The sequence below is a fragment of the Petromyzon marinus genome, chromosome 64, assembly GCF_048934315.1.
Source record: "Petromyzon marinus isolate PM22_M1 ecotype Great Lakes invasive population chromosome 64, UKy_Petmar_22M1.pri1.0, whole genome shotgun sequence".
In the NCBI taxonomy this organism is placed as follows: Eukaryota; Metazoa; Chordata; class Hyperoartia; order Petromyzontiformes; family Petromyzontidae; genus Petromyzon; species Petromyzon marinus.
Window position 1 is genome coordinate 11548330 of NC_133730.1, and position 27600 is coordinate 11575929.

The following is a 27600-nucleotide window of genomic DNA, read 5'->3' on the forward strand; positions in this document are numbered from 1 at the left end:
TGTCCCCTATCATCCACTGTACTCCTCTCCACACACTCACCTATCTCTCCCCTCTCATCTCACTACTCCTCACAACACACTGCCCTGTCTCCCCCTCTCATCCCATTCTACTCCCCTTAATAAACTCATCCCTCTCTCCCCGCTCATCCCCCTCTACGCCCCTCCACACACTCTGCTTCCTCTGTCCCCTCTCATCCACTGTACTCCACCTCCACACACTTCCCTGCCTCTTCCCTTTCACCTCACTCTTCTCCACTCCAGACTCACCTGTCTCCCCCTCTCAACTCACTCGACTCCGCTCCACACACTCACCTTTCTCACCCACCTCATTCCAGTCCATGCCCCTCCACACACTCCTCTGCCTCCTACCTCTCATCTCACTCTACTGCTCTCCATAAATTCACTTGTCTCTCCCCAATCAACCCATTCACTCTACTCCCCATCACATGCAAGAACCTGTCTCTACCCTCTCATCTCACTCTAGGCCACACTCGCCTGTTTTTACCCTCATCCCACTGTACTCCCCTCCCCACACTCACCGTCACTCCCCTCTTATCCAACTGTACTACTCTCCACACACTCCCCTGCCTCTCTTTGAACTCTACTCCCCTCCACAAACTCACCTGTGTCTCCCTTATCATCTAACTATACTACACTCCACACTCACCAGTCTCTCCCCTCATTTCCATGTACTCCCCTCCACACACTCACTGTCGCTCCTCTTGAATCCCCCTCAACGCCGCTCCACAAACTCCGCTTCCTCTGTACTCTCTCATCCACTGTGCTCCCCTCCCCACACTCACTAGGCTCTCACCTTTCATCTCACTCTACTCCCCTCACACACTAATCCATCTCTCTCCCCTCATCTCACTCTAGGCCACATTCAGCTGTCTCTCTCCCCTCTCATCTTACTCTAGGCCACACTCAGCTGTCTATCTCTCCTCTCATCTCACTCGAGGCCACACTCAGCTGTCTCTCTCTCCTCTCATCTCATTCTACTCCTCTCCCCACACTCACTGTCACTCCTCTCTCATACCACTGCAGTCCCCTCCACACACTCCCCTGCCTCTACCCTTTCACCTCACTCGACTCCACTCCACACACTCACCTGTCTCGCCTCTTTCATCTAACTCTACTCCCTACCATACACTAACCTGTCTCCCCCTCTCATCCCACTCTACTCCCTTCCACGAACTCACTTGTCTCTCCCGTCTCATCTCACTCTAGTCCACACTCATCTGTATCTCCCATCTCATCTCACTACTCCTCTCCATACACTCACTGTCACTCCCCTCTCATCCCACTCTACTCCCCTGCCTCTCCCCTTTCATCTAGCGCTACTACCCTCGACACTCACGTGTCTCCTCCTCTCATACCACTCGACTCCGCTCCACACTCACCTAACCCCTCTCATCCCACTCTACTCCCTCAACAAACTCACCTGACCCTCTCATCTCACTCTACTCACCTTCACACACTCACCCGTCTCTCCCCTCTCATCTCACTCTACTCCCCTCCACACTCACCAGTCTCTCCCCTCATCCTAATGTTCTCCCCTCCACACACTCAGTCACTCCTCTCTCATCCCACTGTACTCTCCTTAACACACACTCACCTGCCTCTCCACTTCCAACTTACTCTACTCCTCTCCACACACTCACCTGTCTCGCCCCTTTTATCTAACTCTACTCCCTACCATACACTAACCTGTTTCTCCCCTCTCATCTCACTCTAGGCCACAATCACCTGTCTCTCTCCTTTCATCTCATTCTACTCCTCTCCCCACTCACTGTCATTCCCCTCTCATACCACTGTAGTCCCCTCCACACACTCACCTGTCTCACCCCTCTCATCCCACTCTGCTCACCTCAATACACTCATCCATCTCTCCCTGCTCATTGCACTCAAAACTCTCCACACACTATCCTGCCTCTCTCCCCTCTCTTCTAACTCTACTCCCCTCCACAAACTCACCTGTCTCTCCCTTATCGTCTAACTATACTACACTCCATACTCACCAGTCTTTCCCCTCATTTCCATGTACTCCCCTCCACACACTCATTGTCGCTCCTCTTGAATCCCCCTCTACGCCGCTCCACAAACTCCGCTTCCTCTGTACTCTCTCATCCACTGTGCTCCCCACCCCACACTCACTAGGCTCTCCCCTTTCATCTCACTACTCGCCTCCACACACTAATCCATCTCTCTCCCATCATCTCACTTTAGGCCACACTCAGCTGTCTCTCTCCTCTCTCATCTCACTCGAGGCCGCACTCAGCTGTCTCTCTCCTCTCTCATCTCACTCTAGGCCACACTCAGCTGTCTCTCTCCTTCATCTCATTCTACACCTCTCCCCACATTCACTGTCACTCCCCTCTCATACCACTGCAGTCCCCTCCACACACTCCCCTGCCTCTACCCTTTCACCTCACTCAACTCCACTCCACACACTCACCTGTCTCGCCCCTTTCATCTAACTCTAATCCCTACCATACACTAACTTGTCTCCCCCTCTCATCCCACTCTACTCCCCTCCACGAACTCACTTGTCTCTCCCCTCTCATCTCACTCTAGTCCACACTCATCTGTATCTCCCATCTCATCTCACTACTCCTCTCCATACACTCACTGTCACTCCCCTCTCATCCCACTGTACTCCCCTCCACAAACTCACCCATCTCTCCCCTCTCATCTCACTCAAATCTGCTCCACACTCACCTGTCTCTCCCCTCATCTCAATGTACTCCTCTCCACACACTCACAGTCACTAACCTCTCATCCCACTGTACTCCCCCCCCCCAACACACTCCCCTGCCTCTCCCCTTTGACCTCACTCTACTCCACTCCACATACTCACCTGTCTCCCCCTCGCATCCCAATCTACTCCCCTCCACAAAGTCACCCGTCTCTCCCCGCTCATCTCTCTCTACTCCTCTCCACACACTATCCTGCCTCTCTCCCCTCTCCTCTAACTCTACTCCCCTCCACAAACTCACCTGTCTCTACCCTCTCTTCTCACTCCACTCTGCTCCACACTCACCAGTCTCTCCCCTCAATTCAATGTACTCACCTCCACACACTCACTGTCGCTCCTCTCGAATCCCACTCTACGCCCCTCCACACACTCTGCTTCCTATGTCCCCTATCATCCACTGTACTCCTCTCCACACACTCACCTATCTCTCCCCTCTCATCTCACTACTCCTCACAACACACTGCCCTGTCTCCCCCTCTCATCCCATTCTACTCCCCTTAATAAACTCATCCCTCTCTCCCCGCTCATCCCCCTCTACGCCCCTCCACACACTCTGCTTCCTCTGTCCCCTCTCATCCACTGTACTCCACCTCCACACACTTCCCTGCCTCTTCCCTTTCACCTCACTCTTCTCCACACCAGACTCACCTGTCTCCCCCTCTCAACCCACTCGACTCCGCTCCACACACTCACCTTTCTCACCCACCTCATTCCAGTCCATGCCCCTCCACACACTCCTCTGCCTCCTACCTCTCATCTCACTCTACTGCTCTCCATAAATTCACTTGTCTCTCCCCAATCAACCCATTCACTCTACTCCCCATCACATGCAAGAACCTGTCTCTACCCTCTCATCTCACTCTAGGCCACACTCGCCTGTTTTTACCCTCATCCCACTGTACTCCCCTCCCCACACTCACCGTCACTCCCCTCTTATCCAACTGTACTACTCTCCACACACTCCCCTGCCTCTCTTTGAACTCTACTCCCCTCCACAAACTCACCTGTGTCTCCCTTATCATCTAACTATACTACACTCCACACTCACCAGTCTCTCCCCTCATTTCCATGTACTCCCCTCCACACACTCACTGTCGCTCCTCTTGAATCCCCCTCAACGCCGCTCCACAAACTCCGCTTCCTCTGTACTCTCTCATCCACTGTGCTCCCCTCCCCACACTCACTAGTCTCTCCCCTTTCATCTCACTCTACTCCCCTCACACACTAATCCATCTCTCTCCCCTCATCTCACTCTAGGCCACACTCAGCTGTCTCTCTCCCCTCTCATCTTACTCTAGGCCACACTCAGCTGTCTCTCTCTCCTCTCATCTCACTCGAGGCCACACTCAGCTGTCTCTCTCTCCTCTCATCTCATTCTACTCCTCTCCCCACACTCACTGTCACTCCCCTCTCATACCACTGCAGTCCCCTCCACACACTCCCCTGCCTCTACCCTTTCACCTCACTCGACTCCACTCCACACACTCACCTGTCTCGCCTCTTTCATCTAACTCTACTCCCTACCATACACTAACCTGTCTCCCCCTCTCATCCCACTCTACTCCCTTCCACGAACTCACTTGTCTCTCCCGTCTCATCTCACTCTAGTCCACACTCATCTGTATCTCCCATCTCATCTCACTACTCCTCTCCATACACTCACTGTCACTCCCCTCTCATCCCACTCTACTCCCCTGCCTCTCCCCTTTCATCTAGCGCTACTACCCTCGACACTCACGTGTCTCCTCCTCTCATACCACTCGACTCCGCTCCACACTCACCTAACCCCTCTCATCCCACTCTACTCCCTCAACAAACTCACCTAACCCTCTCATCTCACTCTACTCACCTTCACACACTCACCCGTCTCTCCCCTCTCATCTCACTCTACTCCCCTCCACACTCACCAGTCTCTCCCCTCATCCTAATGTTCTCCCCTCCACACACTCAGTCACTCCTCTCTCATCCCACTGTACTCTCCTTCACACACTCACCTGCCTCTCCACTTCCAACTTACTCTACTCCTCTCCACACACTCACCTGTCTCGCCCCTTTTATCTAACTCTACTCCCTACCATACACTAACCTGTCTCCCCCTCTCATCTCACTCTAGGCCACAATCACCTGTCTCTCTCCTTTCATCTCATTCTACTCCTCTCCCCACTCACTGTCATTCCCCTCTCATACCACTGTAGTCCCCTCCACACAGTCACCTGTCTCACCCCTCTCATCTCACTCTACTCCCCTCACACACCAATCCATCTCTCTCCCCTCATCTCACTTTAGGCCACACTCAGCTGTCTCTCTCCTCTCATCTCACTCTAGGCCACACTCAGCTGTCTCTCTCCTCTCTCATCTCACTCGAGGCCACACTCAGCTGTCTCTCTCTCCTCTCATCTCACTCGAGGCCGCACTCAGCTGTCTCTCTCCCCTCTCATCTTACTCTAGGCCGCACTCAGCTGTCTCTCTCCTCTCTCATCTCTAGGCCACACTCAGCTGTCTCTCTCCCCTCTCATCTCACTCGAGGCCACACTCAGCTGTCTCTCTCCTCTCTCATCTCTAGGCCACACTCAGCTGTCTCTCTCTCCTCTCATCTCACTCGAGGCCACACTCAGCTGTCTCTCTCCCCTCTCATCTCACTCTAGGTCACACTCAGCTGTCTCTCTCCTTCATCTCATTCTACTCCTCTCCCCACACTCACTGTCACTCCCCTCTCATACCACTGCAGTCCCCTCCACACTCCCCTGCCTCTACCCTTTCACCTCACTCGACTCCACTCCACACACTCGCATGTCTCGCCCCTTTCATCTAACTCTACTCCCTACCATACACTAACCTGTCTCCCCCTCTCATCCCACTCTACTCCCCTCCACGAACTCACTTGTCTCTCCCGTCTCATCTCACTCTAGTTCACACTCATCTGTATCTCCCATCTCATCTCACTACTCCTCTGCATACACTCACTGTCACTCCCCTCTCATCCCACTCTACTCCCCTCCACAAACTCACCCATCTCTCCCCTCTCATCTCACTCAAATCCGCTCCACTCACCTGTCTCTCCCCTCATCTCAATGTACTCCTCTCCACACACTCACAGTCACTAACCTGTCATCCCACTGTACTCCCCTCACACACTCCCCTGCCTCTCCCCTTTGACCTCACTCTACTCCACTCCACATACTCATCTGTCTCCCCCTCTCATCCCAATCTACTCCCCTCCACAAAGTCACCCGTCTCTCCCCGCGCATCTCTCTCTACTCCTCTCCACACACTATCCTGCCTCTCTCCCCTCTCTTCTAACTCTACTCTACACTCACCAGTCTCTCCCCTCATTTCAATGTACTCACCTCCACACACTCACTGTCGCTCCTCTCGAATCCCACTCTACGCCCCTCCACACACTCTGCTTCCTATGTCCCCTATCATCCACTGTACTCCTCTCCACACACTCACCTATCTCTCCCCTCTCATCTCACTACTCCTCACAACACACTGCCCTGTCTCCCCCTCTCATCCCACTCTATTCCCCTCAATAAACTCATCCCTCTCTCCCCGCTCATCCCTCTCTACGCCCCTCCACACACTCTCCTTCCTCTGTCCCCTCTCATCCACTGTACTCCACCTCCACACACTTCCCTGACTCTCCCCTTCTATCTTACGCTACTCCTCTCCAAACACTCACCTGTCACCCACTCTCGTCCCACTCGACACCTCTCCACACACTCTCCTGTCTCTCCCCTCTCATCCCACTCGATTCGCCCCCACAAACTCACCTGTCGCTCCCCTCTAATCCCACTAGACTCCCATCCACACAATTGTATCTTACCTCTCATCTCACTGTACCCCTCCACACACTCCCCTGCCTCTCCCTTTTCACCTCCCTCGAATCAGCTCCACACACTCACCTGTCTCACCCCTCTCATTCCCCTCTACTCCCCTCAGAAAAATCACCTGTCTCCTCTCATCTCACTCTACTCTCCTCCACACACTCAACTGCCTCTCCTCTCTCATCCCACTCTACTCCCCTCCACAAACTCACCCGTCTCTCCCCGCTCATCTCACTCTACTCAGCTCTACACTCACCAGTCTCTCCCTTCATCTCAATGTACTCCCCTCCACACACTCACTGTCGCTCCTCTGGAATCCCACTCTACGCCCCTCCACACACTCTGCTTCCTCTGTCCCCGCCCATCCCACTCTACTCTCCTCCACACACTCCCCTTCCATCTTACTCTACTCCCCTCCACAAACTCACCTGTTTCTTCCCTGCGAGTTTGCGTTGCATTGTAGCCATGCCAGCTGCCCCGGGGAGCGCCAGGACCTGCGCGCAGTTCCAGGTAGGCGAGTGGCGCCGCTGGTGTTGAGTTCCCACCACACTCGCCGCGCCACAGCTGGGTGCAGACCCCAGCTGCGCTGTAGGGGCGGGGGGCAGACACAGAGAGAAGCAGATGCTCGCCGATTGATTCGCTGCTGGGTGGACGACGTGGCAGCGCATCGACGTGCAGAGGGGGAGCGCAGGAGGGAGGAACAGGATCAGGATCTGCCCGAGCAGACTCCCACCACAGGGAGTTCATGGAATATTCTTGATTCCTCACAGGATACGGTTGTTCTTACTCTATTTCACCCTTGCAAATGCTTCCAAGCTCCTCTCTCGAGTCCTCACCTGGTGACATAAAATCAACTCTGGGACACTTAAGAATCGTGTCTGGTTCACAGGTGTGTTTCTGGGTCGTGCCGCGAGGCGTGGTTCAGCACGATGAGCGACGTCTTGCTCCACGTGTTGGGAGCTCGTGCAGGAACTGTGGGGAAGGCGGTGTTGGTGGGCGGGGACAATCGGGGTGGGACGGCTTCACGAGTAGCGAGACAACATATAATGAGGACGCCTGTCTCCACGGCTGCATCGCATCGTAACAGCAATGCCGGCGATTGAACTAAGACACCGTGAGGCGGGTGCCGCAACATTTGGATGTTTGACGACAAATTCCATTACTCGTCACAGATTAGCATCATGTGGGAGGAAACCGGAGACCCCGGGAGAAAACCTGCCATGTGTAAGTGGAGACAAGAGGCTGATATTTAGGAATCCACTGCACATGTATCACGTGTCACTGTGCACCACCTGCCCTTCCCGCACGCGTTCTGGGAGTAGTCGGTGAGCCGGTGGCTCCACGCGCCGGCGACGATCGTGCAGATCGACTCTCCGCCACCGGGGGGTCCTGGTCCTGAAACAACAACAAACACGAAGATTCCCCCATAGCCTCAATGCTACGTTGGGGCAAGTGCCGAGTTGAAACCACGTGCTGAGTTTGTATGGTGTCTCCCTTTTTTGCAGAGTGTAGAGTGTGAGCGAGTATATATGTGTTTGGGAGCGTGTCTGAGTGTGTGATAATGTACAAGTGTTTGCGAGTGGGGAGCAGTAGCGTAGTGGCGTGAACCCAGCGAACCGAGTTCTATTCCTGCTCACGACCATTATCAGTGACAAATATACAAACCTGTTCCGAGCCTCCCCTAAATCAGCCTTAAATGAGTACAGGCAGTTCCTGGGTTACGGAAGACCCGACTTTATGAAAATGAAATTTGATTTAAAGCTTTCGTGACTGCAGGGATTCATATTCTTGGTTCTTTTAGTGAGAATTTTATTGTTTTATGAAAATGCTCTGATAAATGCATAAAAAAATTAAGATGCAGAAATGTTTGCATAAGTTAAGCGCAAATAGTGCAGCGCGGTGAGGTTGCGGATGAATACCGCGGAGGGACGCATAAGGCACGCCGCCTTACGCCTCACTCCACCAAAACGCCTCCTTCACCAAGCCCCACCACGATTATGGGCAATGTAATTTTTGTATACCATTACATTATTGTTTGTTCTCTATGCTTCGAATTATCTTTTCCCCCATGTTTCTATTGTTAGGTTTTTACTGTATTTAATGTGCGTGCATGTGTGTGCGTGTGTATGTATGTAAAGTCTAGGCCTAGCCTAATGCACGGTAAACAAACATTCGGAAGTGACTGCTTTCTGTTAACGATTTTTATTAAAATGTTTCGTGGTATTCATAAACAATTGGATCCAGAATATGTCCCATTAGTTTAATTATGGGTAGTGTTATTCGATTAAATGAAAAACGAATATGAAGTGCAGAGTATGTAGAGCAATAGAATATAGGTAGCAATAGAAAACAGCACAATACAGTCCTGAGGGAAAACGAACTAGTATTCAGGTAGGGGAGGCACAACTATTTCTGGCTATTGGATTTTAGCTTTAATTCAGGGACAAATTGTTCAATTACTGACATATGGAAAATTCGGGTTACGGATCGTTCTCAGGAACCTAACCCTTTCGTAACCCGGGGACGACATGTACCTGGTGCTGTGTGTAAAACATCAGCACTGGGGAGACTAAGCCAGGTGTGGTGTTGGCCACCCACCCTCTCGTGTGATGTGTCGACCTTCACAGGTGCTCTCGAACAGCACTTTTCCCAGGTAGCGTGTGTCTGCAGATTGCCCGATATGATATAATCACAACTTTCTGGACCACAGAGGACACGTGCTGCAGGATTGGAAGGATACCTTAGTGGTCCCCCTCTATAAGGGGGACCGTACTACCGGAGCATCTTCCTACTCAGCGTGCCGGGAAAGGTCCTAGCAAAAAAATGTTCAACATCGCCCTCTCGCCAAACACACCGAGGAAAGGCTTGCAGTGCCCGAGTGTGGCTTCAGACGGGGCGGCCTGCACGGATGTAGTATTCTCTGTCCGTCTGCTATAGCAGCAGCAGCAGCAGATGCAGCCAAAGCAGCTCCACTTCTCAGGAAGAAATGTGAACTTGGCTTCCGATGAGGTGGACTCGCCATGTTCATGATGCAGGTGGTGTCCACCTCCATGAAAACAACCCCTCAGTGTAATAGGGTTTTTCCCCTTTTTTCTGGCACCGAAACTGAAACCTATTTACAAGGATTCATGTCTGGTCGAGCACCAATTGGGTCGAGGCTCGAAAGAAAGCCGTCCCTTGGTGTGGACCAATCAGTTTCAAGGACAATGCATATATTATCATAGTATGTTTTCCTGTTTGCATTTTGACTGCAAGTATTGTGGTTAATGCAGACATGGATCCTTGTAAAAAGGTTTCAGTTTCGTTGCCAAAAAAAGGGGAAAAACCCTATTATTATATTTTGGTACTGGCAAAGGAGGTCTAATGATGAAGATGCTAACCCCTCAGTGTTTAGTGGCAGCAGTAGTAGAGGAAGGCACGCCATAAAGGAGCGCGCGTGACAGAGGGGAGCACAGAAATTGTTATAACAGTTTATTATAGTCATGAATAATGTTACCACCTTCGAAATATTATCGTTATTTATCAAGTAGAATGCAATGTTGTTAATTTTATCATAGTTTATTGTTCTAAACAATGTTAAGAATGTTATAAAGGTTGTCAATGTTGATATAGAAGAATGCAATGTTGTTAATGTCGATTTAGTTCATAATACAGTTGACTCAATTATCCGCTTGCGATTTATCCCATTTGAGGATTAACCACGCACCTGATATTGACACAAATTAATAACTCATGGATGTTTCCCTTAATCCCAAATTAATAATCTAAAAACAGTGATACACTTATTCATGGACATGTTTATTACAAGTCACGTGCTCCGGTTAATCTGAAATCCATGTGATCGCCCCTACGGTACTTTAGTTGCATATCTTTACAACAGTGGGCGGAGTTTGATGTTGATTGGCGTGGCTCTGCTTCTGTCCACTTAGTGGGCCGAGTCTTCTGCGCGGGAGCAGGAAAGTTATCCCTGAGCATGTGCATCGTTCGGTCGATCGTTAGCATTCGTTCTAAATCAAATACTTTTGTAACAAAAAACAAGATCAATACATTCTTTACTAAAAAAATGTTGTTCATTAACAAACTCAATTTCCTTAACTTAAACATAATGTATATCTATATTAGTGGTTTTTGGCAAAGAGATCCACGTAAAATGGATATTTTTGGATGGTCCGCAATTTTTTATTAGCCATGGCTGTCCTCGGCATTAGCACGGATAGTCAAGAGGCTACTGTATTGTAATATATGTTACCATTTATCAATGTTGATATAGTAAAATGCAATGTTAATGGGGGAGAACATACAAACTCCACGCTCTCTTATACTCACTCTTATATTCACTCACTCAACCTCTTGCATACTCACACTGCGGAATAGCGGGCGAACATACAGAATCCACATGCTCTGATACTCACTCGCACACACACACACGCTCTTACCAAATAAATACATTAATTTTAAAAATGTAAAGGTGCAACCCTGGAATTGCTTGCTCACGTCACTGTTGGTGGAAGGGGCCTCCAGTAGAAGGAGCTCTAGTAGGAAAGCCGTGATCCAGCAGTACATTGAACATCGCTGTAAATAGAAATGTGGCACCCATGAAATCATAGAAGTCATGTTACCGGCTTCCTGGACTACCTGGGACAGCTTTCCCTGACACTCCCCACCGGCTCGCGGTTGACGACGCACTGACAAACCAGAGTGACTATGCCAATATAGTAAACCTTCTCTATTCACGAGGGTTACAGCCTTGTGTTGCAGTCGAAACGTCACGAGAATTTTATTGTTTTATATATATTTTATTGTTTCCCTTCAACGTGACTTTACCGAAAGAACCAAGAATATGTAGAAATCTTGTTCACAGTAAAAATGTGATAGTTATTGATAAGAGAACACAGCACTGGGGGGCGATAGCCGCAACACTTTCCCTGATTGCATTCGCCTCATTCTTGATGGATCTCACAGTCCACGCCAAAATGTCGGCCTATCACAGACGTGCTCTCGAGTGCTAAAATGATAACTGTGCGTTGTTGTTATCAAACACCTGCATCTCCCGATGAGTCGTCCACCTGAATTCCTCACCATCTCCATTGTCATCAAATCATCATGAAAGGTAATAAAAACGAATTGTCATTCATATTTTATTATTTATTGTAGTCAGTGGTATTAAACATTTACTATTCCCCCCTATGTTCACTCGTGCCAGGAACGCAACCCCATTTTTCCTGGTCAACAAGGTTTCTACATTCGCGCGCGTTTTCAAGAACATAACCCTTGTGGTTTGAGAGGGTTTACTGTCCATATTTTATCCTGGAAGAAGCCAGTGTTATTGACGAATGCGTCCATGTATTTGTTGTTGTGCTTGTGTACCACTGCCAAAGTAGAAACACCAAGTCATTCGCTGTGCGGTGTGTACATGAGAGCAAACAGTCGGTGCGGTAGACCAAAATTGTTAACATGGGTGAGGGAATGAATCTGACTGCTCACCCTTCATCTAGATGAATCATCGATTGTGCATTTCATATATTGTACCGTCAAAATACACGACTGCATTCTTCTTCAGGGTCATTGTCAATGACGCGACACAACTGGGTGGGATCGTTTTGCATTAGTTCACCGATTTCAGGCTCACAGCCTTGCAGGTCAATGCCGCGCAAAGAACACATTGGCAGTTCAAACGTCTTTTGTGCATTCCATGTCGCCTTGGGTCTCATAAAGCCATCCTCACTGTCGATGTGATGGTAATGTCTGTCACTAATGGCTTCTCTAGGCCAGTGGTTCGCAACCGGGGGGGGGGGAGTACGTGAGGTGATTTATAAATGTGTGAAATTATAGCAAACATGAGTCACTGGTGAATAATCACGTATGAATCTGCCAATAGAAAATTACGACGCTAACATCGAAGTCCATATCGTGACCTAGATCGGTATAAAAGACCTTTCTAAATAAATTATCAACAATGTTGTTTCCAAAAGTAACCAGCGAGCGCGAACAAATTACGCCGTTGATTTGTTTATTCGCTTACAAGTTACTGGCTAGTTAGGGATACCTCACAAAATGGACAACTGGTTAACATTGACGTCCATTAGTCATACATTTATTTCTCAGAGCCGTGATGGGTCAGGCAAGCGAGGGTAATCGGTTGAAACACAATTCTAAAAGAGGGCTAATAGTAGCCAGAGAAGGTTGCATTCTTTTTAAACGAATCTAGACAGAATATATTCAAACCTACGAACATAAATGTACAAAAGACACTTAAATTGACGACTTGGTTAAGTTTGACTTTTAAACGCTTATCTTAACACTTGTTTTCGATAGAAAGTAAAATAAACATTGAGTGAACCTCTAGGTGGGGGGAGGGGGTAACGCGCAAAACGATTCTGTGATATTTCCATTTGTCCCGCCAAAATACTGTACACGTGAGTTTTACTCAAACTTGCCGCTACCAAAAACTGCAGCCCTTAAGCGTCGGGCACAAAGAGAAGACTACATACCTGATATATAAAATCTATATGTAACACAACAATAATATATGCATAGTCAAGAGCTTACTTACCGACCGCTGTTGTTTGCGAGGGCTGGCAATTTGCGATGGCGGCCCCGCCCGCCGATCCTCGGGTGTGGGTGGGGTGGCTCACACCACGCCCGGCCGCCTTTGTCTCCCCGGTGGCGATGTTTACACACCGTACTCATTTGATGCCGAGTCGACCTCGGAGTGTCCCAGGACCACCTCGTACAATCGTCACCCGTGTTGGCCGTGAGCGGGAGTCGCGAGTAGCTCCCCACGCGCCGCCATGACAGTTTCGCCACCAACACCACGTGGCCCCCACCTGGGTCACGTGCTCAGGCGGCGCGTGCTCCGGCGGCACGCGCAGCACAGGAGATTGAGAATCTGATGGCTGGGCGTAGGGAACGTGGTAATACGATCCCATTGTTGTAGCGTAGCGGCCCTTGCCAACACGGGACGCGTTTGGTTGATCGGCCTCCGCTTGTTTCGGGAACATGTTCTCGTGTTGCGAACAAATTGAGAGTTATAGCAGACTCTCGTGAAGGAGAACGCTCGTTAAGCGAGACGCGCCTGTGGTTGGGAAACGAAACGACGTGAATGCAAATGTTGCAATGAAACCACAAATATACAAATGAGCGATCAAATCACAGCATCCGTGAGAGATGGTGTGTGCAAGATGAGTTTGTTGAAGTTGAACTGCCGGCTCCACTCAATTTCCAAAGTGTCTTTCCACTTGGGCGAAGACTCACCACCTCAGCTGCCTGGACGCACACTTCGCAACCAATTTCCCTGATTTCGACGTGAAAAGGTGTCACTAGGCACGAAACCCATTTCAATGCCCAGCCTAAAACAATGGATGTGACCGCGGCTGAAACGAAACAACTCGTTGAAATGTCACGTGATGAGTTTTTTTTTTCTCACGGAAAAGAGAGAATCCGCAAACCCCGACATCTTAACGCGTGCCTCGAAACCGATGGTACCCTTTGCAAGCATGTAGTGTACACGTGAGTGAGCGCACTGACTTTGGATGTGACCGCTGAAGGTGGGATGTGCAATGTCAGCCACACCGCAAGATTTTGAGAAGCTGTGTCGCATGCCTCAAGCAACACGCGTCTCGACACTCGACCTGGTGAGTCCAAATTATTGCTTCATTTATTTATCAAAAAAATTCATATTTGTTGTTCTATAATACCGACACAAAATGAACGTACAGAAATATCCTGTCACTTGAAATGTTTTTAAATTATGGTTATTGTCAGTTTAATAGGAATTTTGTCTTCAAATAGGGTCATATTGCAAAATTGTTTTGAAAGTGCTGCTATACAGTGCGGTTAAATTGCAATCTTCAGAATCGAATATTAGTGTAATTGATTAATTGCAAATATTGGAGGTTATTCCACACAATCAAAATATTCAAGTTGATCTGTGCAGAGTCCCAAAGACGCCAAGCGTCCAGCAACAAACAGCACCATCAAATGTCAAAGGAATGAGACCCACGTGAGTATTGAACACATCGAACACAGAGCCTAGGACGAGGGTGGGCGGAGCAGAAGTGGTGGTTACATCGAGTTTCCCCCTCCCAAAGGAAAGTGGAATATTGACCACCTTGCTGAGAGCTGCATACAGAATGGCATTGCAGCCCATGCTCGTTTGGAGCAGCAAGACTCAGATTTTTCAGTTTATGCCAAAATACACTTTCATCTACAAAAGCAAACCTGACAGCTCATTTGCGAGTCCACTGCTGTACAAGGGCCTCCACACACCGTGTCGGTCATTTTTGTTGTTCGACCATACTTTACCATGCTGCTCGGTATGGGTTGGGGGGGGGGGTACAGGATCTGTTCAGATGTCACCGATGTCAGCCATGGCCAGGAATCAAACTCAGATGACGCAGTGCATGAACCACTGCATCATCACTCCATCCATTATCTTGGATCCAGCTAAAGGTAAAAACAATTGCTGTAACATTTTTTTGTTGCAGCAGGAAACCATGAATAGCGAATACAGTACTATAAAGACAAAATCGGTAGCACACGGATACCTTGAGTTTGCTATATCGCAGGTGAGTTCGTTGTCACATTGTGTTTGATATGCCGTTATGTGACACGCACTTGCGAGATCATATGGATTTGTTTTACTGAAATCATGTGTTTTTATGGTGAATTCCTGATTTAGACCCCACCCCGCCCTCAAGCTGGCTAATGTAGACGCAGAGCAACAACTGCAATCTCACATTCAGGTGGTCAAGCCAGACAACCGCGCCAAGAGCAGTGGAGTGTATCATCACTGTGATGTCTCTTTCGTATTTGTGGATCGGGCGTTGCGTCGTTATATGCTGTACGGTCTGTTCTGGATGACCACAGTCACACACTACTGGGGAGTTTTTAATTTTCCACTTGTGCATCAGGTATCCGCATCTACTGCCGTGGTTTGTGCAGTGGATACAGTTTAGGGTGGACCATGAGCTTCGTGGAAGATCAAACCTAGGGATCTTCTTGCGTTGGCTCTTTCACAACAAGGCGGTGTTTGTGGGCGATGGGTGAGGGGCATGTCTAGTATGCGAGACTGAGACTGCGAGCGCAAGACATGGAAACGTCTCCTCGTGGTACATGCAGGCAGTGGTTTGCAAGGCTGGCACGGCCCGGTTTTATTCATTCGGGCTTTAATCGTTTTTTTATATAAAACCGGAGCACCTGGATCCTGCCCAAATCCGGTTTTATTCGGTTTTATTAAAGTGAAGTCGGGATTTCAGTCGCACGCACCTATTAGCAGCGTTCGGGCCGGGGCCCGGGCTCAGCCGCCGTGCGCGTGAGTCACGCGCACGGCGGCATGGCCACGTCGACCGCCGCTGCTGCTGCGTCTGAGCGAAACTGCTCGACGATGGGATTTATCCACTCCAAGTTGAGGAACAGCCTGGCGCCCAGCACAGTCGAGAAGCTCGTCTTCATTAAGTCGAACCTCAACGCGTTCTACGACTGCCCCACGCCCGGCGATGGCCACGACAACACCGAGTCCAGCGGCGAGAGCGACGACGAAGACGACGCGGCGGCGGACGACGACGACGAGCAGGATTGAAGTGTGCACGAGACGCCGATAATACAACCAGGTTTTAATCGGCAAAATCGGGTTTAATTCCATTAAAACCAATAACCCGATTTGTCGGGCAAAAAAAAATCGGGGTTTTCCCACCCTTGAGTGGTGGTGCTGGCCTATTTGGTGACCCCGAGCAGAAATTGTTTTGCCCCTACCCCTTTCCTATCCATAAACTCATTGTGAGGCGACACGGAAGATGTAGCAGTTTTATATTGAATCACTTTTTAAAATATTCCTTAGAAATTGAAATCGAGCTTAAATTTAGTCGACCTCTAGTGTCCTGAGTTCGAGACCCTGCATGATTATACAGTTCTATTTTCCTATAACGCGGTAGTTGCGTTCCTGAAGAACACCGCGTTATGGAAAATCGCGTTACAATAAATAATGTACGGGGTGCTTAAATTGTTTTAATACTTGTGAGAATGTGCAACAATACCACAAGAAATGTGCCTCCGGGCTCTGGAGACCACCTAGAGAAGATTCCAGGCATGTGTTGACAATGATGGCGAGCAAGTGGAGACTCTTTGACTTTTTGCAGCTATTAACATACATTTCTTTATCATGTTACAGTGTATTATCCGTTCTTTTTCCATTAAAAACGATAGTCCCATATAAGTGTTAAAAACATGTTGAAGCACCCTGCATAATATAGGGTAAAGCAATGTCTGCGATAACACGTGATGTGCGTACGCAGCCTGAACAAAGACTGAGGCGTGTGGGTAGCATCAAGAGCATCCAGCAGCATCCCACCTTGTGTGATGCTACACCGAGGTCGCCTTACAACTGCTTGTTCCTACTCGCGCAACGTAGTTCTGTTCACTCGATTGCTTTATAACCAATTCGTATGCGCGTTATAAAAATGTGTTCCCTAATACATTCATAGAATTATATCCAATTCGCCTTATGAAAACACGCAGCATTACAGAACAGGGGTTGCGCAATCAGAGGGGAGGCTGAGCGCGTCGCTGCCTCACCTCTCGTCTCTTCCTGTATTTGCAGCGGAGCTCCGCAAATTTGGCGACTTTGACTATAAAAATGTTTGGAATCGTACAGAAATGACATTTATAACACAGATCAGTGGGAAAATTTAAATTTTTATTTGATTATTCTTTTTTTTCGTAACAGCTATTCTCATTGGAGTATGACAGGTGAGGCTGTGCCTCCCCTGACCGCACGTCCCTGCGCTACACGTACATACAAGTGTATTTGATTTTACATTGAGATATGCCGTGCTGTATATAAGTTGTTGATCCTTGTTATGGAGGTGGTTTTATTGGAGACTAAAGAGAAGCCATTGAGTTTCAACAGCTCTCTGTGCCACCCCGCCCTCTATAACCCTATCTATTGTACGAATTTACAAGAGCTTGCCATCACATGCCAAGCTATTGTAAATGATAGAGCAGCTAAGCAGTCCGAGGGCCCCAAAACGCCAAATTAGAAGATTGATCAGGTAAAAAGTATTTGTATTGTTTTAATATAATATAAACTACTTTAGTTTTAAAATGACTCCTTGTTAATTGAATTTCGTGGAGATTATAGAAACAAACGTACAGCCAAGCATACAGATTAGCCACTTATAGAGTAGATGCCCTCCAGTTGGCCAGTGGACCTCCACTAACCGATACATTTCAAATAAACCACCTCAGAAACAATTACGGCGTGTTTCAAGGTACCTACTGAATTTCCCTCTGACTATACAGCACGATAGCATGATGCATGAAAGAGCCATTGTTATCACGTCTCACATGCCGACTGTAAATACTTTTTTCGTAACATTTTTCACCTCGTGCGCATCACTGTTTATGTGAATAAACACAAAAAGTAAAAAAACATGGTTAATCTTCTTTGGTTCCTTCGGTAAAGTCACGTAGAATGAGAATAAAATAATAAATTGATAAAATTAAATAACACAATAATATTCTCACTTTAGTTTTGAGAATATTATTGTGTTTTGAGAATAAGTGAGAATATTATTCTGTTATTTTATTTTATCAATTTATTATTTTATTCTCATTCTACGTGACTTTACCGAAAGAACCAAAGAAGATGAATCATTGCAGTCACGAAAGCTTTAAATCGAAATACGGTTAAAATCAAAACAATTACAAGAGCAAATTTTGATTTAAAGCTTTCGTGACTGCAGTAATTCATATTCTTAGCTCTTTCGGTAAAGTCACGTTGAAGGGAAACAATAAAATATATATAAAACAATAAAAATTCTCACGACGTTTCGACCATAACACAAACGGTCATCATCAGGTGTGTCGGTTTGCATTAATGTATTTATTTTTAAACGGTGTATTTATTTATTTTAAAAAAACCGTTTGCGCCCTTCGCAGCGATTTGGCAGTTTTATTGTTTCCCTTCAACGTGACTTTACCGAAAGAGCTAAGAATATGAATTACAAGAGCACTTTAAAAAGGAGGAAAAAACCTCCCGCCTGCCCCGATAAGTCCGGTATGCCCGATACCTTAGATGCCCCTTGGAACTGCTGCCCGGAGTGTCAAAATATTGCAATGTATGATGCGAGGGAGGATGTGGAATAAAATATTTTTCATGAATAAAAATTTGGGCCAAAAAAGAAATGGTCAAATATCCTCAAGCAGTGCTGTTCACGAGGGATGTTTGACCATACTTCACTCAGCTTGTCAGTGCTGTTTAACAAAGGGGGCATCCAGGACCAGTTCAGATACCACTCCGCACTGCTTTTTAGCGGTGGCCGGGGATCGAACTTGCTTCGCTGGGTTCACAGCGCAATGCACGAAAACCACCGCGCCGTTCATCCACCCCCATCTTCGATAAACAAGGGGTCATCGTTGGCTTTAGAAACGCATTGTAAATATTGTGCTTCGGTTAAACGCAAATCAACTCTAGGCAAGTGCTATTTTTTAAAAGCTGAAGAAAACAAGGCACTTTCACAGCTCGATTTAAAAACACGACCCAACGCAAAGGCGCCGAGGAGGCTCGCGCGTTACTCGCGTTGGAACCTCGCTCGCGGCACGCTCAGTGGCGCCGATTCTCGTCCTCCTCCAAGAGGTCCTGCTCGATGAGGACGTCCTCGTGCTCCACGAGGCTGCCCTGGCTGATGCACGTGGCCACCGTGGAGGCGCTGCTGACGTGCGGCTCGCTCGCGTGCAGCACGTGACGCGCCTCGTCACGTACAGGGTGCGCGCGTGCACACAGCACGTGACGAGCCTCGTCACGTGCAGGGTGCGCGCGTGCACACAGTGCGTCCCGGGGACCCGGGGGCCCTGCCACGCGTGCTCACGGTGCACAAAGCACACCGACCTGAGACTCTCACCACACTACCACCAGCGTATCGCAGTCGTCTACGGTTGGCCACGTACGGTGCTAAAGAAGTTCAACGTACGTACGTCTCTACTACTATCCTCACCACTGCCATCGTTACAAAGATACTCACCACCATCGTCGTCAGCCAATTCCTATCCGTCCTCACCACCCCCATGATGAGGCAGCCAATCTCCGTCTCTCGCGATCGTCATCCAACGTCAACCATCTGCCGAGACTTGTCATCGTAATCATTGTTACCCAATGAATATGTATGTTGAACTTCTTTCACGCCGTACGTAGAGAACGTGCTAATCGGGGGTGCGGGGGTAGGAAAACAAACTAAATAGGATTGGTTCAAGTGTCGCTCACGTTAGCCTTGGCTGAGAATCAAACTTAGGGGCACGGGGTTTTCATCAGTGGTACGTGTTTAATGCTACTGTACTGCTCCACCAAAACAATTACAGCAACAAAACTTATTGGGTTGGTTATTTATGCATGTCATGATGTCTTAAAGTGAGGTTTGTGTTTATATAATGCTGATAAAACGATAGCGGTATAGAGAACGGATCAGAGAATTATGTCGATTCACTCACGCGCTTTACTGCAGTGTTAATTTCTTCATCGGGATGCTGTCGGTAACTACCCCCGGAACAATATGCTGCCTTGCCCAAATCTTTTTTTCTATCACAGTTGCTTAGCACAGGCCCAAAATGCCCATCGGCCATCAACAAACAGCACTCCTGAAGTTGAAAAAAACAAAATATATTTCTTGCATTGAGCGAGGTTACAAGATCTTGGGAAAGAGACGATGGGAGGGAATGTCGGCGTCACGGTCCAAATTGTGCAAATTGTCTGCAAAAGCCACTCATTAGGAGAAATGCACAGCAACATCACCCCCCCTCCCACTCCCCCCCGCAAAACTCCTGCGGGTCTGCGAGACAGAGAGAATTGGATCGTCGCTTATTAATGCTCGTGGCTGGCGATCGCGAGAGTCGGCGGAGTGGCGCTGTGGCCCTCCAGCTGCGCTCACCCTGGGGGTTGTAGCAGTCCTCGGCCATGCAGCTGAGCTGCTGCCCGGAAGGTTGCGCAGCGCTGTGCGTGTCGGGGCGCTGCACGCGCGTGGGCCACACGCCGCCTGGCACCGGTAGCACGGCGATGTGGGCACGCCCATCTGTCCCCAGCCGCTGCTCACAAACAAGCAGAATATTGATTTATACTGGAGGAATCCCATGAGCTATGAAGCTCTTTTTCACAGATGTCCAGTTAGGGGCGGATCAGAACGTTACAACCACAAATAATACAAAAACATGACAGCAGGACAAATTAGGGGTAGTTTCAAACAATATATAGTTGGTAAGGCCTTCTGAACCATGAGCGCCCAGGGCATCAGAAGACGTGCCATGCTTGGGGAAGGTCTTGACGACCCCATCGATTTGTTCCATGCTTGTGATCACTTCAGAAGGTTTATTTGATACGTCTTCATTATTAATCTGTTGTTTATTTTGATAATACTCTATATTTACTACTTTCGTAATCGTATACAAAATACATTGCGCTAATTATTTTCAATGATTTTCGTTCTCATCATCAGCAGCAATGTTCAATCCACTGCCGGATGAAGGCCTCCCCCAAACAATTTAATAATCCACCGAACACGAGCACCTGTGCGCGAGCCGATGTCGTCGCTCCATCTCCGCAGTGGACACTCTCTGAGATGCGTTTCATTCCTTGCCTGCTGCCACTATCTGTCCTCAACACGGCTTTTGTGGTTCCAGAGGATTTGCTCTCAGTTTGCTTTCACACCCCCCACTTTATACTCTACATCACTATGCAAATGTATTTGAGTGGCGACATCCTTTTAAATGGTTTGCTCCTCTCGTATTACGATATACATTTTTATTTATAAAACACCGTATCTCATGCGCACTCGTGCACAACTCGCGTAAACTTTGCGAATCAATGCATCAATACACACATACAAGCTGTCCCTTTTATCGCCGTCAACCTGAAGGTGTTATCGCAGGTTGTGCAGTTGAAGAGCGCTCCACTCCCCCACTCCCTGTCCCGTGGCACTGGCTGGTACTTCCTGTTGCAGCTCCTGCACTGGGACACCTGCACAGCAAAGACAACGAATGATCCACACCCCGATCAGCAACGGTGGAAGCAACAGAAGTTGTTGTTGGCGGTGGCATTGCCGCTCGTTGGCAAGGTTCACGATTCATCCCCGTGGCCACCCTGGTTAATGCTGTGGGTGTATTACCAGAAAATATATGCCGTATGCTCCACAGTGGATGTGACAAATCCCGTGACGCGATTAGGAAAAAGAGTAGGCCACGTGCACTAGGGTCATGGTTCAAATAAATACAAATATTTGCAGATTACCCAATTGATAAAACCCATTGAAACATTTCGGGCAACTGGCAAACTGCTACCTACTTGCAGCCTGGGGCTGTGTTCACCTTGTGCCATATGGGGACAGCTGCCATCAGGGGCTCCCCTGGGCTAAAAATAAAGTTAAGTATTGGAATGATTGAGATGAGATGGAAGATGCGAGTTTCTGAGGCAAGCACCTTATAAATGGAACTGCAAATCCTACTCGAGCTAATTTATATGAGGCAAGGTTCCAACTCACTCCACACTCACTATTTGCGTTCACCTAAGGCAGGGGTGGGTTACCTTTTATCTGCCAAGGGCCATTTGTATATTTATAACATCATTCGCAGGCCATACAAAATTATCAACTTAAAATTAGCCTGTTATATTTGGTCAAACATTTAATTAACTCGCCCCCTAATGTGATGGCTGGAACTGCTTCTCTTTGGTGAGGCGTATCCTTCTCTACATCAAAGGTCTGCCCGGCTAACCCACGATACCCCACCGCCACTGGTGTGCCCGTCTCGGTGCCTTCACAGACATCCGCTTCCCTCTCTACCCATCAACAGGGGCCGCCGTTGGGTCGTTGCCATTGGCCACGGCGTGCAAACATACTTTTCCGGCCAATCGGATGCTTCCCCTGGTGCTCGTGTGGACCTAACCGCGGTAACTGAGTAGCCTCGTCGTGACCATGCAATTGCACGTCAATTCATGGCTCCGCGGTGTAATTCAACCTGGGGGAAGTCGTCCAATTCCCTGGCCCCAGGAAACCGTGGGGGATGTCCCTACAAAGAGGGCCCCTGGGTGAAAACCTGGAGGCCAGGTGACTTCCCCACGAGGTCCTACGTGGGGGTGTGGGTGTTGTGTGTGCTCATTTGGGGGGTGGTGAGGGAGAAGCAGTGTCGGCCCGGACGCTCTCCCGTGGTGGCGTTGCAGGAACGGCTCCGACGGAGAGGCTTCGCTGTTGTGGCACCACATAGTCTCTCCAAAGGGCCACTGATACTCATTCTTATCCAAGTGCTCCTTACTTGTCTTACCCCAGAATGGACGATGGGTTGAGTCAACTTCCGACTAGCATATGATCTATCTGCCTGTTGTGGGATGGGTGCTCTGCTACCTGGCGAGATGACTTATCATATAAGATGAACTGATGCGATGTTATTTACAAAACACAGCCAATTCTGGCTGTCACCTGATAAGGATGGTTGTAATTACTGTCGAAACGTCGTACTCGACTTTTTAATGGTGTGGGTTTACTCTCCAACACACAACCGGTGTGCTGAACGAGTAAGGGAAAAAAAGTGAGGGAAAAAAGTATTTGATCCCCTGCTGATTTTGTACGTTTGCCCGCTGACAAATAAATTATCAGTCTATAATTTTAATGGTAGGTTTAATTGAACAGTGAGAGACAGAATAACAACAACAAAATCCAGAAAAACGCATGTCAAAAATGTTATAAATTGATTTGCATTTTAATGAGGGAAATAAGTATTTGACCCCTTCTCAATCAGAAAGATGTCAGGGACAAGATTGTAGACCTACACAAGGCTGGAATGGGCTACAAGACCATTGCCAAGCAGCTTGGTGAGAAGGTGACAACAGTTGGTGCGATTATTCGCAAATGGAAGAAACACAAAAGAACTGTCAATCTCCCTCGGCCTGGGGCTCCATGCAAGATCTCACCTCGTGGAGTTGCAATGATCATGAGAACGGTGAGGAGTCAGCCCAGAACTACACGGGAGTATCTTGTCAATGATCTCAAGGCAGCTGGGACCATAGTCACCAAGAAAACAATTGGTAACACACTACGCCGTGAAGGACTGAACTCCTGCAGCGCCCGCAAGGTCCCCATGCTCAAGAAAGCACATATACATGCCCGTCTGAAGTTTGCCAGTGAACATCTGAATGATTCAGAGGACAACTGGGTGAAAGTGTTGTGGTCAGATGAGACCAAAATGGAGCTCTTTGGCATCAAGTCAACTCGCCGTGTTTGGAGGAGGAGGAATGCTGCCTATGACCCCAAGAACACCATCCCCACCGTCAAACATGGAGGTGGAAACATTATACTTTGGGGGTGTTTTTCTGCTAAGGGGACAGGACAACTTCACCGCATCAATGGGGCCGTGGACGGGGCCATGTACCGTCAAATCTTGGGTGAAAACCTCCTTCTCTCAGCCAGGGCATTGAAAATGGGTCGTGGATGGGTATTCCAGCATGACAATGACCCAAAACACACGGCCAAGGCAACAAAAGAGTGGCTCAAGAAGCACATTAAGGTCCTGGAGTGGCCTAGCCAGTCTCCAGACCTTAATCCCATAGAAAATCTGTGGAGGGAGTTGAAGGTTCGAGTTGCCAAACGTCAGCCTCGAAACCTTAATGACTTGGAGAAGATCTGCAAAGAGGAGTGGGACAAAATCCCTCCTGAGATCTGTGCAAACCTGGTGGCCATCTACAAGAAACGTCTGACCTCTGTGATTGCCAACAAGGGTTTTGTCACCAATTACTCATGTTTTAAGTCATCTTTTGCAGAGGAGTCAAATACTTATTTCCCTCATTAAAATGCAAATCAATTTATAACATTTTTGACATGCGTTTTTCTGGATTGAAAATGGCCTTGCTGTCGCTGCCGTTTATTTAATTGGAAACTTTGGCATTAGTTCCAGCTTGGTATTTTTCTCCAGTTTGCACTGTGATTGTGTATTGCTTCACCCTAAGTGCTGTAATCTCCATATATATAAAAGGGAAATTTGTGATTGTGTGTTTGTTCAAAATGTTTAGTGTACTTCCCAACATGCAACAAACTTTAAATTTGCCATGTGGGTACTTTCCAGACTGTACACCATGCAAAAAGTATAAAACAGACTTTTGTATTTTGGGGGGGGGGGGGGGGCTCAATAATGCATATATTTTTTGCACGGCAAGTGAGCTGTGATGTCACATCTGTCATGTGACCCGTCTGCGGAAGCGAAACGGAGTGTGCCTGCTGATCGCGGCTGAAGTGAAATCCAAATGTGTTGCAGGTCTAAGGCGTTCTTCGCGCAGCATTGCTTTATTATTTCAGTCGTTTACTGCCGAATGCACCCTGAAAGTTGTGTGTCTGCAGCAAGCGCGTCTATGTGTACCTATGGTTAGCGCGCTGCGCTACGAACCCGGCGACCTGAGTTCAATTCCCGTTCATGGCCACCACCGGTGACGATTATTTGAACCGATCCTAGGCCTCCCCTAGGTCGACTCAGCCTCAAACGAGTTACTGGTGTAGGGAGACAACGGCGGCCAGGCGTGGTGAATCCAAGTCCCGAGCGAAGCCGGGTAGTAAAGCTAGTGTATCATATAATAAAAGTGTATACTGTGTAGGAAGTGGTCAGGCATTGTGATGTATGCCCAAATCTGGTGGTATTATGTGAAATTTTATAGTTTACTGCACAGCTGTATAGGCGCAGCCTGACAGAAATGTTAGGAGTTTGTGGGAGCCCCCGTGCCATTTGGCTTCTGAGAGGTACTCCCACCTCTTCCAACATGTCTGCCCCAGCATGGAAGTGGAGACCAAAATCTCAGTGATAGACCAGAGGACGCAAAAAGGCGAACAGCACAAAGACAATGCCACTATGAGGACAGTGAGAGCTCGGGGTGAGCAGCTACATCATGGGACCTCCCTTGCCAGTATCAAAATATAAGAATAGGTTTGACCCTTTCTGGCAATAAAACAAATTCTTATATTTTGATTGTCTCTGTGCTGTTCGCCCTTTGGCTTCTTCTGGTCTAACACTGTTTGAGACTTGGCTTTAAAGAAAGCGATCTCTGGTGTGGATCAATCCGTTTCAAAGACAATGCATATACTATCAAAGCACGTGTTTGTTTGCATGCTCACCACAAGTATATGTGCTTGATGCAGACATGGATGCTTGCAAAATGTTTCAGTTTGGTGTTTTAACATCTTAACACCTTTTATTATATGAATTCCTGTAGTCACGAAAGCTTTAAATCAAAATCTTAACACCTGTTTTATTGCCAGAAAGGGTAAAACCTATTCTTATATTTTGATACTGGCAAGGGAGGTCCCATGATGTCTGGTGATTGTTGAGGGTGGGCAACATAGCAAGGGTGACACTAATGGTGGAATAACAACCAGTAAGTAGAGTGGAGAAAGGCCAGGGCTACCCTCTACTCCATGAAAAACAACCTAAATAGGCCATCATCCTTTACAAGAAAAACAAGTGATTTTCAACAGCCAAAGTAATACAGTATTGTGTATCCTTTAAGTAATGGGTGAATACACAAGTCCGACATTTTTAAAATCTTTATTGTCGAGCACATGTCATCCACAAAGTTTAAGGCACTTCGGCAAAATTAAGACCATACTTTTACAAACAGACATTCCCCGATTTACGCCCAGGATGCATCCCTAAAAACCAGAAATTTTATCGAAGTAAAGAGATGGGATGGTGGATCAGTCAGGGACGCGAACGCTTCGGCGCCACCTGGCACGTAAATGTCGCTAAACAGCGTAAACAATGTTGGGTCTAAATGGTAAAGTTCGTAAATCTCGAGTATGTTATCGCAACGTGCCACAGTACGTAAAATGGGATAGGGTATAAATAAGTTGAGTACGTTCTCGTTAACGTACATAAAACGGGAGAGCGTACAGACTTAAAAACACTCGTAAAATAATAAAAATACATTTTTTTGATTATTAAAAACCAGTAATATCATCTTCTTTCGTATGGCTGATGTAATGATCCCCGCTATGGGGTAAACACTTCGTTGAGAATAAGGGGTAAGGGCATCAAATGGCCCAGCTGGAAAGTGGCAGGAGTGGAAAAAGTAGGGTTGTTATCCTTTGAGCAAGTACAGGCAAGTTATAACATCCCCTGGTCGCATTTCTTAAGGAACCGACAGATTAGTGGGATGCCATCACCAAAACCCCAGACAAGAACTTTGATCACTCTGCACACCCCTATCCTTGACCGGCTAGAGGCACCGGAACTTAATTATAGACTAGAAGCATACCGTCTTGTGGACAGTGAGGGATTTTTGATTATACGCAGCATTAGGTGTGGCACCTAGTCTCTTGCCTGCTGTTCCAGGCTCACCTTTATCGGTGTTACTATTATATTTTCGGTAAGCCAAGTCACTCCTGTGTATTGTGGGTCAAGTCTAGTGAGAACAGTCGTGCCCATTCACCTGAGGCGATTCAATAGGGTTGGTCTGTCTTAAATTTTTAGACAAGCCACCCTGCCAGTTGTCACGCAGTAGCGTATCTCTGGGACAACACGGTGCGCTCACAATGTTACAGGATGACCCCTTTATCCCGACACTCACACCTAAGCCTACACGTTCCCAAACACTCACACATCCTTCTTTGGTTCTTTCGGTAAAGTCACGTAGAATGACAATAAAATAATAAATTGATAAAATAAAATAACACAATAATATTCTCACGACGTTTCGGCCACAACACAAGCGGCCTTCATCAGGTGAAGGGACGAGACTGTCTGGTAGGACAGCGCTGGGGTGAAAGAGCTACGTTCAGATACGGCCTTTAAGCTGTGTGAGAGGAACAAAGCGCCTTGACAAAGGAATTAGCATATAATTTAGCATTGAAATGGCTGAATGATTAGCTTGTGACTGGTCACAGAAATAGCTATGTTAAAAGTTAAAGCATACACCCCGCAGAGGCACCCATTGTTAAAGGGATTAGCATAGAATTTAGCATTGAAATAGCTAAGTTAAAGCATACACATCCGCAGAGGCACCCC

At 47.9% G+C, this 27600-nt stretch overlaps 1 protein-coding gene across 1 annotated transcript in view; it reads right to left on the reverse strand.

Annotated features, from left to right (window-relative positions):
• LOC142906372 (uncharacterized) overlaps positions 1-21940 on the reverse strand; it is a 36193-nt gene extending 14253 nt beyond the window's left edge. Inside the window, exons 1-6 of the mRNA XM_076054030.1 lie at positions 21931-21940; positions 21528-21583; positions 20502-20655; positions 9181-9246; positions 7879-7977; positions 7011-7168 (exon numbers count right to left, since the gene is read on the reverse strand). Of these exons, the coding sequence (XP_075910145.1) occupies positions 7011-7168; positions 7879-7977; positions 9181-9246; positions 20502-20655; positions 21528-21583; positions 21931-21940 (543 nt within the window). The remainder of the gene's footprint in view (positions 1-7010; positions 7169-7878; positions 7978-9180; positions 9247-20501; positions 20656-21527; positions 21584-21930) is intronic.
• Positions 21941-27600: the final 5660 nt, after the last annotated feature.